The sequence below is a fragment of the Suricata suricatta genome, chromosome 16 (assembly GCF_006229205.1).
Source record: "Suricata suricatta isolate VVHF042 chromosome 16, meerkat_22Aug2017_6uvM2_HiC, whole genome shotgun sequence".
NCBI classification, from domain to species: Eukaryota; Metazoa; Chordata; class Mammalia; order Carnivora; family Herpestidae; genus Suricata; species Suricata suricatta.
This window is the reverse complement of record NC_043715.1, coordinates 2,812,978-2,826,276: the sequence shown is the minus strand read 5'-3', so window position 1 is coordinate 2,826,276 and position 13,299 is coordinate 2,812,978. Positions and strand designations below refer to the sequence as shown.

The 13,299-nt window shown below is 59.3% G+C and overlaps 1 protein-coding gene across 1 annotated transcript in view; it reads left to right on the top strand.

Moving 5' to 3' along the window:
- The first annotated feature begins 6 nt into the window (after positions 1-6).
- Positions 7-13,299, top strand: part of IRF8 (interferon regulatory factor 8) — a 20,697-nt gene continuing 7,404 nt past the window's right edge. Inside the window, exons 1-5 of the mRNA XM_029926117.1 lie at positions 7-31; positions 3,480-3,654; positions 8,662-8,845; positions 11,111-11,199; positions 12,469-12,574. Coding sequence (XP_029781977.1) covers positions 3,481-3,654; positions 8,662-8,845; positions 11,111-11,199; positions 12,469-12,574 — 553 coding nt within the window. The 5' untranslated portion in view covers positions 7-31; position 3,480. The remainder of the gene's footprint in view (positions 32-3,479; positions 3,655-8,661; positions 8,846-11,110; positions 11,200-12,468; positions 12,575-13,299) is intronic.

Genomic DNA, 13,299 nt, shown 5'->3' with positions numbered 1-13,299 from the left:
GAAGGCGGGCGGAGGGCCGGCGCGGCGGCAGGTAGGCGGCCGGGCGGGAGCGCGGGCCGGGCTCCGTTCCTGCTCCCCCTGCCAGTCCTGGGGGACCGAGCCCGAGGTCCAGGCGCCGAGCATGGGGTGGCCGCTCCCTAAGCGGCTGATGGTTGCCAGAAATACCCGACTTTTCTTAAAATCTGGTCTGCGCGGAAACCTGTAACGGGAGGAAATACGGACCCTTTACTGCAAGAGCTGCTCCCGGGTCCCGGCCGAGTCCGGCCGTCCGGAGCACCGCCCGGAGCACCGCCCGGACGACCGGGCCCAGAAGCTGCCCAGACACCAGCCAGCCCGGGTGCCCGGGTCGTGGAGGGGTGCGCCCGGGGGCTTTCTCCTGCCTGGCGGCAGTTAGGATTTATGAGCCGGGTTGGCGGCCCTTGGCGCCTGTCACAGCCCAGTGGTCCCTGCGGGGAAGTCTGTGTGGGGCTCACAGCTAAAGGGAGCTTTTTGGTATAAAAGGGGAGAGTGATTTGCAAGGTGGGACATCTCGCTTACCCAGGGCTGCGGAGGGCGTTGTGAGTGGAAACTAGAGACTGAACTTTCCAGAATTTAAAACCATCCCTGGGGGCGCTTGGGTGGCTCAGTCCGTTGAGCCGGAACCCCGGCTCAGGGCATGATCTCACTGTTCGTGGGTTCAAGCCCAGCGTCCAGCTCTGTGCTGACAGCTCGGAGCCTGGTGCCTGCTTCGGATTCTGTCTGCCTCTCCGTGCTGTCTCTCTCTCTCTCTTAAAAATAGATATTTAAAAAAAACCATCCTTTCAACATATAGGGAGATAGAATACTTGTTTTTTTTTTTTAATCTAAATTAGGAGCTGGTCCTTGAACGAAGGTTCTGACCCTGTCCTTTGGGGTTGTGTCAGGTTCCCCCACGAACAGGATTGGGTTCCTTCATTTCAGAAAGATTGAGGCCAAAGGGAGAAGTGGCTGTGATGCTTTTGGGCTGGGGCTGGGGGACATGGGGTCTGTGGCCACCAGGCCGATGCCCAAGGGCCCTGGGACGGGCAGGAGCGGGTCGCTCTCCGCCTCACAGGCACATCCTGAGATCTGGGCTGGGTGGGGCCAGGACAGCCTCTAATCATCTCCTGCCTGGGAAGCCTGACCCCAGGGCCCCATTTATTGAGATGCAGATTAGCTCCAGATAGGACTTGGCCCATAAAGAGAATAATTACCTAAAAATCAAGGAAGAGGAAGTTATAAACATGTGACTGGACTTAAACATTTTTTCTGGCTTGGCATTTAGTGGAATTAATTTGTTAGCATTCAATAAATCATGTGGGTCATCATTGAACTAGAATCTTGGGCTTTTACTGCCCTGTAGAGTCTTAGAGGTGATCTCAGTTGAAAATTCAGGTAGGGCGGTCCACGTGCTTTGGTCTCGTGACTTAACCGTGGTTTTTCTCTGCCGGGGTGGCTGGGAGGGGGTCAGGGTGCCTCTCTGGGTCTCAGAGTTTCCTCCTGTGAGCAGGCAGGCTGGATTTCTAAAGTACTGTCCCACTTTCCTCCTCAGTGCCTCTCTCTCTGCTTTTCTCTTTTCCTGTTCTTATAAATCAGCAAGGCATTTGCCCTTAACAGTTTGGGGGGCTGTGAATCCATTAGGAATCTTGATAAGAAGGTGTGGATCTACGTTCTAGAAGAGCATTCATACAAACAAACTCTTGCTTTTCATTTCAGGAGGCTCTTGGAGCGTGGACTCAGGTTTATAAGCCTTGTACTAAGAGGGCACACAAGATACTGCTGAGTGGGTGTCATTGAATCGATAGATCCGCAGACACCACCCCTTCCGTTGTGTGCTGGCCCCCTCCCCCCCCTCCCTGCACAGAGCTCATTCACGGTCTTTTCTCCTGAAGGGTCTGTAGGAATCAGGACGCTGCTGGGTCATTTTTCTGTGGCCGGCAGGTTGGTGCTTGGTGGGTCCTTCCTTCTCTCCCACTAGGTGTCCGTCCTAAACCTTCACCTTCTTATTTATTAACACAGGGACTGTTGGGAATTCTGGGATGCTTATGCACTCACTTTGCAGATGAGGAGAGCTCAAGAGCATTCAGGTTTTCCCAGATACTTTTCTCCAGTTGGAGCAAACTCTTTGCTGGGTCTGTGGTTTCCAAGTCCAAGTCCTATACCACCTGCTTCACTCTTTTGACATCCACAGTGGGCACGGAGAAGCTACAGTTGGCACTTGGGACTCCCCTTCCCCCTGGGATCGGGACCCCCTTTCTGATCCTATGGCCACCTGCTGGGTGGCTGGGTGCCAAGTCGTGTACTTTATGGACCAGCACAGCTCTGGGTGTGACCGTATTCTTGAGGACATTATGTCTTATTGATTGTTTCAAACCAGTTTGCCCAAAAAGGTCACATTTTAATCAGAAGACCAGAAATGCCCTTTTTTTTTTTTTGGTGGGCCTCTGTCCAACAGCTACGGGGATTTCCACCCCTGTTCTTGTAAATGTGGGCTGTGAGTCGGCGCGGTGTGATTGTTCTCTCTTTCTCTCTGGGCTGTTGGGAAAGCTGCCTGCTCTGGCAAGAATGTTCTTCCAAAGGATGTCTTTGGGCACCTTGGTGAGATCCCCCAGTTCGGGTGCCTTCCGGAAGAGTCTAGCCCAGCTAACTTGGTCTGTCCAGTGGCCACAGTAGATTTCCCGAGGAAGAAAGTTGAAAGAAATAACATCTGTTATTTAGAGAGACCCTTCTAAGATCGAGGCCTGGCCTCAGGTGCTGCATACGCATCCTCCGAGCTGTCACCACAGTGACGCCGAGGACTGAGCGTCATCCCGGGGCTCAGCCAGGGTAGCAGGCGCCCACGGTTAAATGATAGTTCCAGGTCGCCGGGCTGGGAGGTGGCGGGACTCAAGTGGGGCCCCAGCTCTGTCTCATTCCCAAACTCCTGCTCTTATCATTAGCCCACCTGTGAAGGAACCATCTAGAAGGCATAGCCTTGAGGATCTCTTCCTTCCTGGTGCACAAGGGGTCACGTTTACTCATGAACACTGGTCAGACCAGCCATCAAGTAATGCAGTTTGCTCTCCGAGGTTGCTCATTAAAGGGACCTGACAATGTAAAAGCGATTACACCCCGTCTCGTACTGTGAGTGGAAACGTGCCCTTCGAGGTGGCTGTGTTTGCCCAGAACGGAGCGAGGGGTGAAGCTGGAAGGAGTGCCAGGTGGAACCCGAGGAGGGGTGACGTCTGGCCAACGGGGAGCTGCTGATTTCCCGGGAACCTTCCAGTTTTCCTGCAGGGGTGAAGGCCCAGGGGAGGCACGGCCTCCCCACGGGGCAGGTGGCCCAGCGCCCGGGGTCCGTGGGTTTCCCCTGAGGCGGGCATCTGCCTGGCAGACCTCTGATCTTCCTGGTGGCACCTCTTGGCTCGTCCGTGCGGGGCACTGCCATTACGGCGATGACACTTGTAACATCACAGAATGTGGGTTTTTTTTTTCCTTCCCAGGATGTGTGACCGGAATGGTGGCCGGCGGCTTCGGCAGTGGCTGATCGAGCAAATCGACAGCAGCATGTACCCTGGGCTGATTTGGGAAAATGATGAGAAGAGCATGTTCCGGATCCCTTGGAAGCACGCGGGCAAACAGGATTATAATCAGGAAGTGGATGCCTCCATTTTCAAGGTACCGACTCGAGCCCCCCCCCCCCCCCCACGAGGAGGTTCCTGGCTCCCCGCAGGCCAGAAAGTGACATCTTTCTTATTTGCGAATCTAGTTTCTTAAAACAAACACGGATTGAGTGCTGAGCGTGTCTCAGAAATATGTACCGGGTGGTTTTTCACGTATCATGTGGTCGAATCACTCCGAGGTCGTGTGTTGTTGGCATTTCCCCGCCGAGGAGGTTAAGGGCACCGTCATCACCCGCACCCCCGGGTGCACGAGGAGAGAGAGCACTGCCCCGGGGCCCTGGGGCCAAAGCCTTCCCCCGGGCTACCGTCTACATCCCATGAAGAATTCTAGGAAGGGCACAGGGCTTCCTTTTTCAAAGTTACCTGCCCGGCCGCGTGGGGCCGGCTCGGAAGAGAGAAGCCATCTGTGACGGCTTCCGGGGCCGGGCTGGGGCGGGTGTCCTGACCCGGCAGCCGAGGTGGAAAATAGCCTTCCTCCCCTTGAGAATAAGAAGCGCCCAAGCATGAAGAGGCTCACTCTTCGCTGCCGGAGCCCAGCGAGAGCTCGCCCCGGGCCACGCCTGGCCCGAGTGTGTGTTTTTCCTTCTACCCGGGGCCATGCTGCTCTCCTGCGTCCATAGAGCCCCCGAGGGAAGGGACTTGTCCCAGATCTCACGGCTCTTGGGTGATGGGCTCTCAGGAGCCCGTGTCCCCGAGCCCGAGCCGGACCGACGGGCACAGGTGTTTTGCCGTCACGCCTCCATTCAGGCGGACGAGCAGGAGCCCAGCTGGGTTGTCAGAGTCCCCTGGGGGTCATGGTCACCTGCGGGCTTCTCTGAGGCTCCAGGAACGTGGCCTCTGCGCCCTGGGAGGTGTGGATCCCTAGGTCAAGGATTCTACGTTTGCAAACGGACGCACCACGGGTGGCTGGCCCTGGGTCCCCTTGTTCTAAGGGCATTAGGGGTCCAGGGAGGGGAGAGTGGGTGAGTCTGGGGGAGGGGTGAGTTGTGGGAGAGTGGGAACCGGACCCTGGACCCTGGACGGCAGTGAGGCACCCGGATGCTTCCCCAGGGATGACTGGTCGACCGGCCCAAATGGAAGCGACCGGAGACGATCCCGGGCCCCAGCGCGGAGCCCAGGCAGGCCACAGCTGGCTTCCCGCTCAGAGGCGTGCAATGCTGTCAGCTCTGGAATCTGGGGTCCCGGGTCTCCCTGGGGGTCTGCTGCCAGGGACTGGCCCTCTTCCAGAAGCGTGGGCACATGTGGATGGACACAAGTGCACTCTGTCACTTTCGAGGGACCCCAGGTAGCCCAAGGGGCCAGCAGATTTCTTCCCGTCAAGGACCCCAGCTAGAGGCTGCCAGGGTTTGGCCACGGTAGTCATTTCTTTATCACTCCTGGTGGTGCTTTTGCCTTTGGGGGTCCTGGTAAGCCTCTCTTGGGATGACTCGGGCTGCATATAAATGGCGTTCAGGTTCTGCGGGCCCTCGGGGGATTCTGGGCTGTAGATGGCTGCGGGCCAGAGCCCCTCAGCCTCGACACTGTTGATGTGGGGGGGGCCTAGCTCCTCCTGGGGGCCGTCCTGGGCACTGGGGCGTGTTCAGCGCCGGCCTCAGTAGCACTTTCCCCAGTGTGACGGCCAGATGCCTCTGGCATTACCAGGCCCGCCTGGTGGGGCACATACTCCCTGCCCCCTGAGAACCTGGTGAGTTGCTGACCGTGGCCACTGTGAGCAGATTTAAGCAGATGCTTGAGGTGCCCGGGACATAGTTTCAGGGTGACTGTCACCTCTCCAGGAGGGGGCAGGGGCTGCGCACCCCTGGCCGTGGCTCCCAGGAGGCTGCCCGGCTTCCCCTTCACCCAGCTCCCTATTTCCGTGTCTGCTCTGGGGGTAATGAAATAAAGCCCCAGATTTGTATCTCTTATGCAATGCCCTTCATGGCCGTTTCAACAGCGTTGAGAAAAATGTGCAAGATTCCCAGGGCTTCCGTTCATTTCGCAGTCGCCCGGTGTGGCAATCGGACAGAAGCCCACAATCTCAGCAGGAGCGGAGCCGGGTGGGCGGGGGACGCGGCCCCCAGCGCCGCTGGCCACCGGGAGGGCGGCTCGCTGGTGAGGACAGAGGGAGGCAGCCACGTGGCTCTGCCCTGCCCCGCCCCGCCCCGCCTGCCTCCCGCCCTCCGACGGCGCGTCCCCGCGAGGCCCGTGGGAAGCGCCCAGTCAGGCCCTGCTTGGATGGAGGTATTTTATGGATATTCTTTTTTTATTTGTTTTTTTAACATTTATTCATTTTTGAGAGACAGAGAGAGACAGGTGTGAGCAAGGGAGGGGCAGAGAGAGAGGGAGACACAGAATCCGAAGCAGGCTCCAGGCTCCGACCTGTCAGTACAGAGCCCGATATGGGGCTCGAACCCACGAACCGCGAGATCATGACCTGAGCTGAAGTCGGCCGCTTAACTGACTGAGCCCCCCAGGCACCCCTATTTTACGGATCTTTTGGTTATGTAGAGAAACGTTTGTTTGACGCATTCAAAGAAAACCGTAAAAAAATCCATGAGTTAAGATACAGTGGCGCGTAGGAAGCCATTTATACCAGAGAATTCCTCATTGTCTGCAGGTGGGGTTCTGCGGCCTCGTGGGGCCGGGCCAGAGATGGGGGTTGAGGAAGACGGAGCTCAGGGGTGCCGTCCCTGGGTGCACCGAGGCCCTCACAGCCACGCTGACTTCTTTCCCAAAAAGCATTTTGCCTCCTTTTCATAAAGCCGGGGGGCGGGGGCGGTTGTGTGGCGGAAATCCTCGTTAATTGAAGGTCGTTTCTGTCCTCCACCAGCACTGTGACAGGCCTGAGTGAACTTGACTTAGTAGCACAGATGGTTCAAACTCAGTAGGCCTTCGAGGAAGAATAAACCGTAGGGCTGGACGCAAGGGCCTGAGCCCGACCCGGGCGCTTCCTGACCGCAGGGCCGCGCTGTGCTCGGTGGCCTCCTGGCTTTCTTCTGGGCGGAGCGTGCGCCCTGCACGGGGCCTGCAGCCTGCGCGGATCTGGCTCAGGCAACCGCTCCCCCCGGCCCGATTTCTAATGTGAATTAACCAGTGGTTCTCAAAGAGGGGGTGCGGGGGGGGGTGTCGCAGTCTTACCTCCCCGGGGACCCCTGTCCCGAGACACATCCGGTTGTCACGACAGGGGCGGGGCTCAGCCAGCCGCGCCCAGGAGGGCCCCCATCACAAAGTACGATCCAACCCCGAATATCAACAGGCCTGAGGCAGAGACACTCTGACTTAACGCAGTAGAAGGTTGAAATTAGGTAGAAATGACTGCTCGGTGGGTGCGTGGCGTGGCTTCCTTGAGACAAAGAAGCCAGTGCGTGGTCTGCGCTGCAGGTGACAAATCCTTGGACGGAGGATCGGAAGGGACCGAAAACCATTACTGTGGAAAACGTTTCTGGGGGGAGTTGTGCCTGCGTCAGAGGGGGTGACGCTCACGGGCAGCGACGGCGACATTCTCCCGTTTGCCTGCGGCAGCAGCACACGGTCAAGCTCAGGGCGTCCGCAGAGGCGCGAACACGGGTGCTGCCCGTGAGGTCTCGTCTTGTGTGCGGGACCGAGAGCCAGGACTGGTGAGTGGGGCTGCGACCCAGGGGCGTCCTGGAGGGACGGCGCGTGTGGCCAGCTGGTCGCCTGCCGGTCCCTGGAATGCGGGCTAAGGATGCAGAGTCCCAGACCCCGGGGCGCCTGGGGGCTCAGTCGGTTGAGCATCTGACTCTTGATTTCGGCCCAGGTCATGATTCTCATGGTTTGTGGATTCGAGTCCCGCGTCAGGCTTTGTGCTGACAGCTCGGAGCCTGCTTGGGATTCTCTCTCTCTCTCTCTCTCTCTCTCTCTCTCTCTCTCTCTCTCTCATCAAAATCTAAAAGAAAAGATGCAGACCTAACCCACACTTACGGAATGATAATCTTGGGGGCGGGGCCCAGGAATCTGCATTTCCTGAGCTTCCCAGGGGGCTGGTGTGGGTATTGAGCTTCAGAACTCTTGCTGTAGTCGAGTGTAATTGGGTTGGAAGTCGGGACAGTGGTGTTTAGCCCCAGGGGGGTCACCTTGGGAAAGTCAGCTTAGGAACTGCACCTTCCTGAGTGGGACCGAGGATTCCCTCCAGTCGTAGCCGGAAGAGGAATCTGATTTTGTCTGACAGCAAAGGTTATTTTCGCCTGATAGCAGTGACCTCATTGGCGTGTCCAGATTCCAGGTTTGAAATCTTGAAAGCTGCCCGTTCACATGTTTGTCTGAATTTTCGTTTAGTTCTGCCCCGTTCTGCACTGTGGCTGTTAGGTCTTCAGCTTTGAATTTCTCGCCCTCATTCAGGGTCTGAGGTCTGGAGCGGTCAGAAACAGAGCTGTGGAACCCGACACGGAGAGGGGGCACCTCTCCGCGCCTTTTAACAGGGCCCTGGGGGTGGGGCGGGAAGGTTCGAATCAGTGCCAAAATGCAAAACAAAATTTCTATTAAAAGCAGCGAGGCAGTGGATGACTGCATTCAGTCCTCTTGCAAATGTTCCGTTTTCATGCTAAATTTTGGCTCGGGGTTGATTTGAAAAAGCAACAAATTGCTCTTTGTTTTGAACATTCTAGTGAAACCATGTGCCACTTCCTCTTTGTGCTAAGCTGACCTCAGGCTCCTCTTGACCCGCTGGTCCAGGGAAGGAATCGCCCAGAGGCAGATCCAAGATGTGTGTGTGTGTGTGTGTGTGTGTGTGTGTGTGTGTGTGTGAGTGAGTGAGAGCCAGGGGCCTGGGCTGGAATCTGGTTCTGCTGGGTGACCCTCGGGGGTGGGGGTGTCCCTTCCTGGCCCTGGTCTTTTCGCATCTGTCACAGAAAGTGCTCCTGAAAGTCCCCGGCCAAGAGGTAAGGGCCAAAACGACTATCAGGACGGGGGAGAACGTGCTGCTCTTGACCGTGGCCGTGGAGATCTGTGGTTGGGGGCGGAGGGGGGCGCCTGGTCCCTCACCGGCTTCTCTTTATCCCTTCAGGCCTGGGCCGTGTTCAAAGGGAAGTTTAAGGAAGGGGACAAGGCTGAACCAGCCACTTGGAAGACCAGGCTACGCTGTGCTTTGAACAAGAGCCCCGATTTTGAGGAAGTGACAGACCGGTCCCAGCTGGACATTTCAGAGCCGTACAAAGTTTACCGCATCGTCCCGGAGGAGGAGCAGAAATGTAACTATCCCCGACGGGCGGTTCAGCCTGGCAGAGGCGGAGGCGGAGGGGCCCGGCCCAGAGCCTGGGTCTGGGGATGGGGGGGCCTGGGCCAGCGGCTGGAGCCCAGCTGACCGTCCGCTCCTTTGCGCAAGCAGACGCGGGCGCTTTCCCCTGACCCCGGCCACCGTCCGCTGGCCAAGTGGCAGCTTCCTCGGGAGGAAAGGGCGGGGAGGTTGGGGCCGTCAGACCCGGGGCTCACCGGGGACCTCGCAGAGGCCCAGCACCGGGGTAAGAGGGTGCGCAGGACGGATTCCGTTTGTTTTCCAACAACGCCCAGGGTGGGGGCCAGTCAGGCGGACAGAGAAGGGACGGATGATGGGGCTGGGGGTCCAGTTTACGCCTGCATCTGGGGAGGACAGCGCCGTCGGCCCCGTCGCCGGAGGTCAGACGCGCCTCAGCACTGGTCGCACCCTGACCCATACCGGGAGCTCAGGGATGTGACCACTCACAAGTCCTCCAGCGCCAAACCCGAGAGGCTGTTTCGAGGTGCAAGCAGGTGGCGGTCATCTGCCTCGCACCCCGTCACCCTGGTCCCCACCTGGTCAGACGTCCTCACCAGCCGGGAGCGTGAGCTCCCATCCGGCCTCCAGACCCCGTCCAGGGGGCAGGCGGTGTCGCTGGCCCGTCGGGTAAAGACTAGTCACCGTCACTGGTCTGAAGCGTCCTTTGGACACATGGGCTAGCCATCAGGTGTAACCTTACCCAGACCACTGCAGCCTTCCCCTTCCCCCCGACCTGCTCCTTACTGGTCCAGGAGTGCCCTGGGCACCACACGTAAGTGAACCCCGAAACCCCGTAGGCCGAGCAGACGCTCTGAAGTCGAGGTTGCGAGGGTCGACGTGTGATTTAAAAACCAGTTACAACAGCGAGTCGACCGAACAGCCAGTGAGCCGGGTCTCAGAGCCCTTTCACTGGCCCACGAGGGGTCAGAATGATGACAGAGGCTGAACGGAGGACACGAGGCACATGGTCAGCGAGCCCGACCAGTGGCTGTCCCCCCCCCCCCCATCCCTGGGCTGCCCGTCACTTGGGGCTCAATTGTCTGTAAATTAGCGCTGAACTTGGCTGATTCAGAACCCTAATCGACCGTCAACAGTAAGTCAAACAAACTGACCCCCCCCTCCCCAGAGAATCCCACAGGGTTTACCGAGAGACCTCTGAGGCACCGCCCGGGGGTGGGTCTGGAAGACGCCGCGTGCCTTCCTGCCTCACTGGCCTCCACGAACTTTGGGTAACTTTTCATCGTCACAAAGTGCATTGCGATTGGAAGGAATGGAGAAGGTCCTCTTGGTGCCCCCCCCTCCCCCGCCCCGGGACTGGCTGAGCTTGACCCGGCTCGTGACCCTCGCTTGTTTATAGCTCGGGGTGCAGCCACCGTCACCTGCAGGGCTGGGGGTTCACGAAGCACCAGGTTCTCAGGGGGCAGAGGGACGCTGCATTTGCATAATGTCTAAATGGACCTGCTGTGCTCTGTCCTTCAGCGGTTTGCAGGCTGCACGGGGGGCGGGGGGACCCCCTCTACCGCCTACTTCCCCCACCAGCAGCTTCTAGCGAATTCTGGCATCTTTCACAGTGGAATCCAGACTGAGTCAGGACGGAGGGATGGGTCCCTCAAGGGTCGTGGGCTGTGAGGCACGGCCCTCTGGTCGCAGGATGAGGCGCATCTCTGGGGGGAAGAAGTGGGCCTGGCGTGGGGGTGGGCGGGCTGGCGGTCGGGGCGCTTGGTGCCATGCCTGACGGAGCCGTCCCCGCCCCGCCCCCGCGCCTGGGCCTGGTGTGTGCACAGATGCAGGCTGTATATTTGGAGACGCCCCAGAGACACTTCCTGTCAATTAACTTCACAAAACGACTCCAATCTGGACACGTTTTGCCAGGAACTCTGCGCGTCTGCAAACAGCCTGCCTCGGAAGTGCACCCGGCCGGGCGGTGGCCGCCTGGCCTACAGCGTGTCTGACGGGAGCTTGTTTTCCGTCTCGGCGAACGGGGCCGGGCACCCAGCGTCCTGTCCTCTGAGCGTTAGAGACAGAATGACCTCACCCGTGGACATTGCCTCCCGGGGCCCGAGGCCTCACGGGAAATACTTTCCAGGCCTTTTCCAAACCAGCAGAGACACTTGCAGACTTCTCTCCTTCAACTCGGCGTTAAAAACAAAACCAAACCAAACCCACGACACTGATTTCAGCCTCAGTGCCGTTGGTCACGCGTCTCTCCGGTTTTCCGCAGGCAAGTTAGGCATGGCGACCGCCGGCTGCGTGAGCGACCTCACGGAGATGGAGTGCGGGCGCTCTGACATCGACGAGCTCATCAAGGAGGTGAGCAGGGCCGCGGGGGCCCTGGGAGGAGGGTGAGCGGTCCCCGTGAGCGGTGACCTCACGCTGCCTCAGGCCGGCCTCCGCTGCCTGGCCGCCCCGTCCCCGTGCTGCCCTCCTTCCGAGCGCATTTCTTCCTGCTCTAAACTTTCCATATTTTACCCGTGTCACTTGGCAGTCTTACGAAAAGTGCACTGTGCGTTCCCTTGGCGACTTAGCCGGCCATGGGGGAAAAAAGAAGTCAACTTCCTTTGCAGCTTGGGGTTGTCATGACGACAATGTGGATGCTGGGGGGGGTGCTTAGGGCAGGTGGGCCGCCTGTTTCATAATCTGCGGCTTTAGGCCTTGCTGGATTGAAAAGGCAGGTGCCATGCTTGTTAGAATTGTTTGTAAACTCATGGTTAATAGGCTATAAGTAGAGGCTCCATGGGGGTCTCCCGAGGCAAAACACATGGGTTTTTGGATCCCAGTGTCAGCTTGACAAGTGCCCTTTCTCTATTATTTCTGTCCGCTTCTTAACTCCGTTTTGACGGCCGGTGCAAGGCAGCCATTTCGTAGCTAAACGAATCCCGCACGGTCCTTGTAGAAGGTGGTGTGGGCACTGTGGAAATTCTTAAGACGCATACGGCGATCACAGAACCTTTAGGGGTAGCGTGGCCCTCGGGAGCTGCAGATAACAGAACGCGATCTGCTCCGAGCTGCCGGAACGTGTTGCGGAGGGCAGCTGGTAGGCGTCTGGTGGTTCCCGGCAGCAGCCAAGTGAGGTCCTGACTTCCTGTCTCTCCGACCACGTCCCATTCTCTGGACGCGGCTTTTCTGCCGACTCAGCTGAGAGAGGCACACAGGGGTCCTGAGAAAAGCAGATTTCAAAATGCTTCCTCCTCGGATTTTATCCGCGTCTGTCAGGGAGCGGGTCAGAGGTCGGGAATGTGGGCATGGCGTGGTGAGCGGGGCCTGCCCAGTCGCAGCAGAGTCTGGCCGGCATCCCTGTCACTTGTCTGCGTCCCCGGGCCAGCTGGGCCCCCTGGCCATGTGGTTTTGCAACAGGAGGTTTCTCCAAGAAAAGGCCAGGCGACTTCTCAGGGGCCCTGAGGTGGCTGGTGAGGTGTCCTGGGCCTTTCGAGGCACGAGGCGAGCTCTGCCCCTGTCCCGGGATGCAGGGCGGCCGTGTGGCTTTGGTGCGGTCTAGGCCGTTCGTCGGTACGGGCGCCGCGGCCCCACTTGGGAAGCCCGCCGACCCCAGCGCCCTTCTCCCTCGCCCTGTCCCTGCAGCCTTCCGTGGACGAGTACATGGGGGTGGTCAAGCGGAGCCCTTCTCCACCAGAGGCCTGCAGGGCCCAGCTGCTCCCGGACTGGTGGCTCCCGCAGCCCAGCACAGGTGAGGAGGCGGCGAGGGCCCCGGTCACGGCCGGCGCGCGGGGCTCGGCCTTCGGGGAGCTGGGGCGGCGGGGCTCGAGCGGGAGCCGTTCTCTGAGGGTAACGGAGTCCAGAGTGATGCGCGCGGCCCGTTCGCACTGCCTCTTCGGAAGCCACACGGGCCTCCCCGGAGGAGAGGAAGGGTCGGGGGGAGGGAGAGTGTGGGGCAAACGTGTCCAAGACCCGTGTGTCTACCAGCCACGCCCTTAGGACATTAGGGGCCCCCCAGGGGAGGAGGAGGGCGGGGGCCGCTTGCTAGGTGCCTGGAGTTAGAACCTCGCGGTGCAGAGGCGGGGCCTGCACAGCTCATTCAAGCCTCGGTTTACTCATCAGGGTTGTGATGTCCTTGCATTTATTAGCGTCTGATGCCGCCTCCCCGACCCCACCTTCCCTGACTGTTCCTTGGGGACTGGGAGGCGACTCCAGCCCAGCCGGCTTCAGAGGTCTCCAGGCTGTGGGGTGGCAGGTCGGCCTCAGGGGCCCTGGGAGGACCCCCTCCCCCTGCACCGTGGCGACACCCCCAGGAAGGCGAGCTCAGGCCCCAGGCTTCCTGCGGAGACAAGGCAGGGGGGCCACGATGTGGCAGGAGCAGGCCCAGTGGGGGGGTCATCACACCAGCATGGGGGGACATCACACCAGCCCGGGGGGGGGGGACATCACACCAGCCCGGGGGGGGCATCACACCAG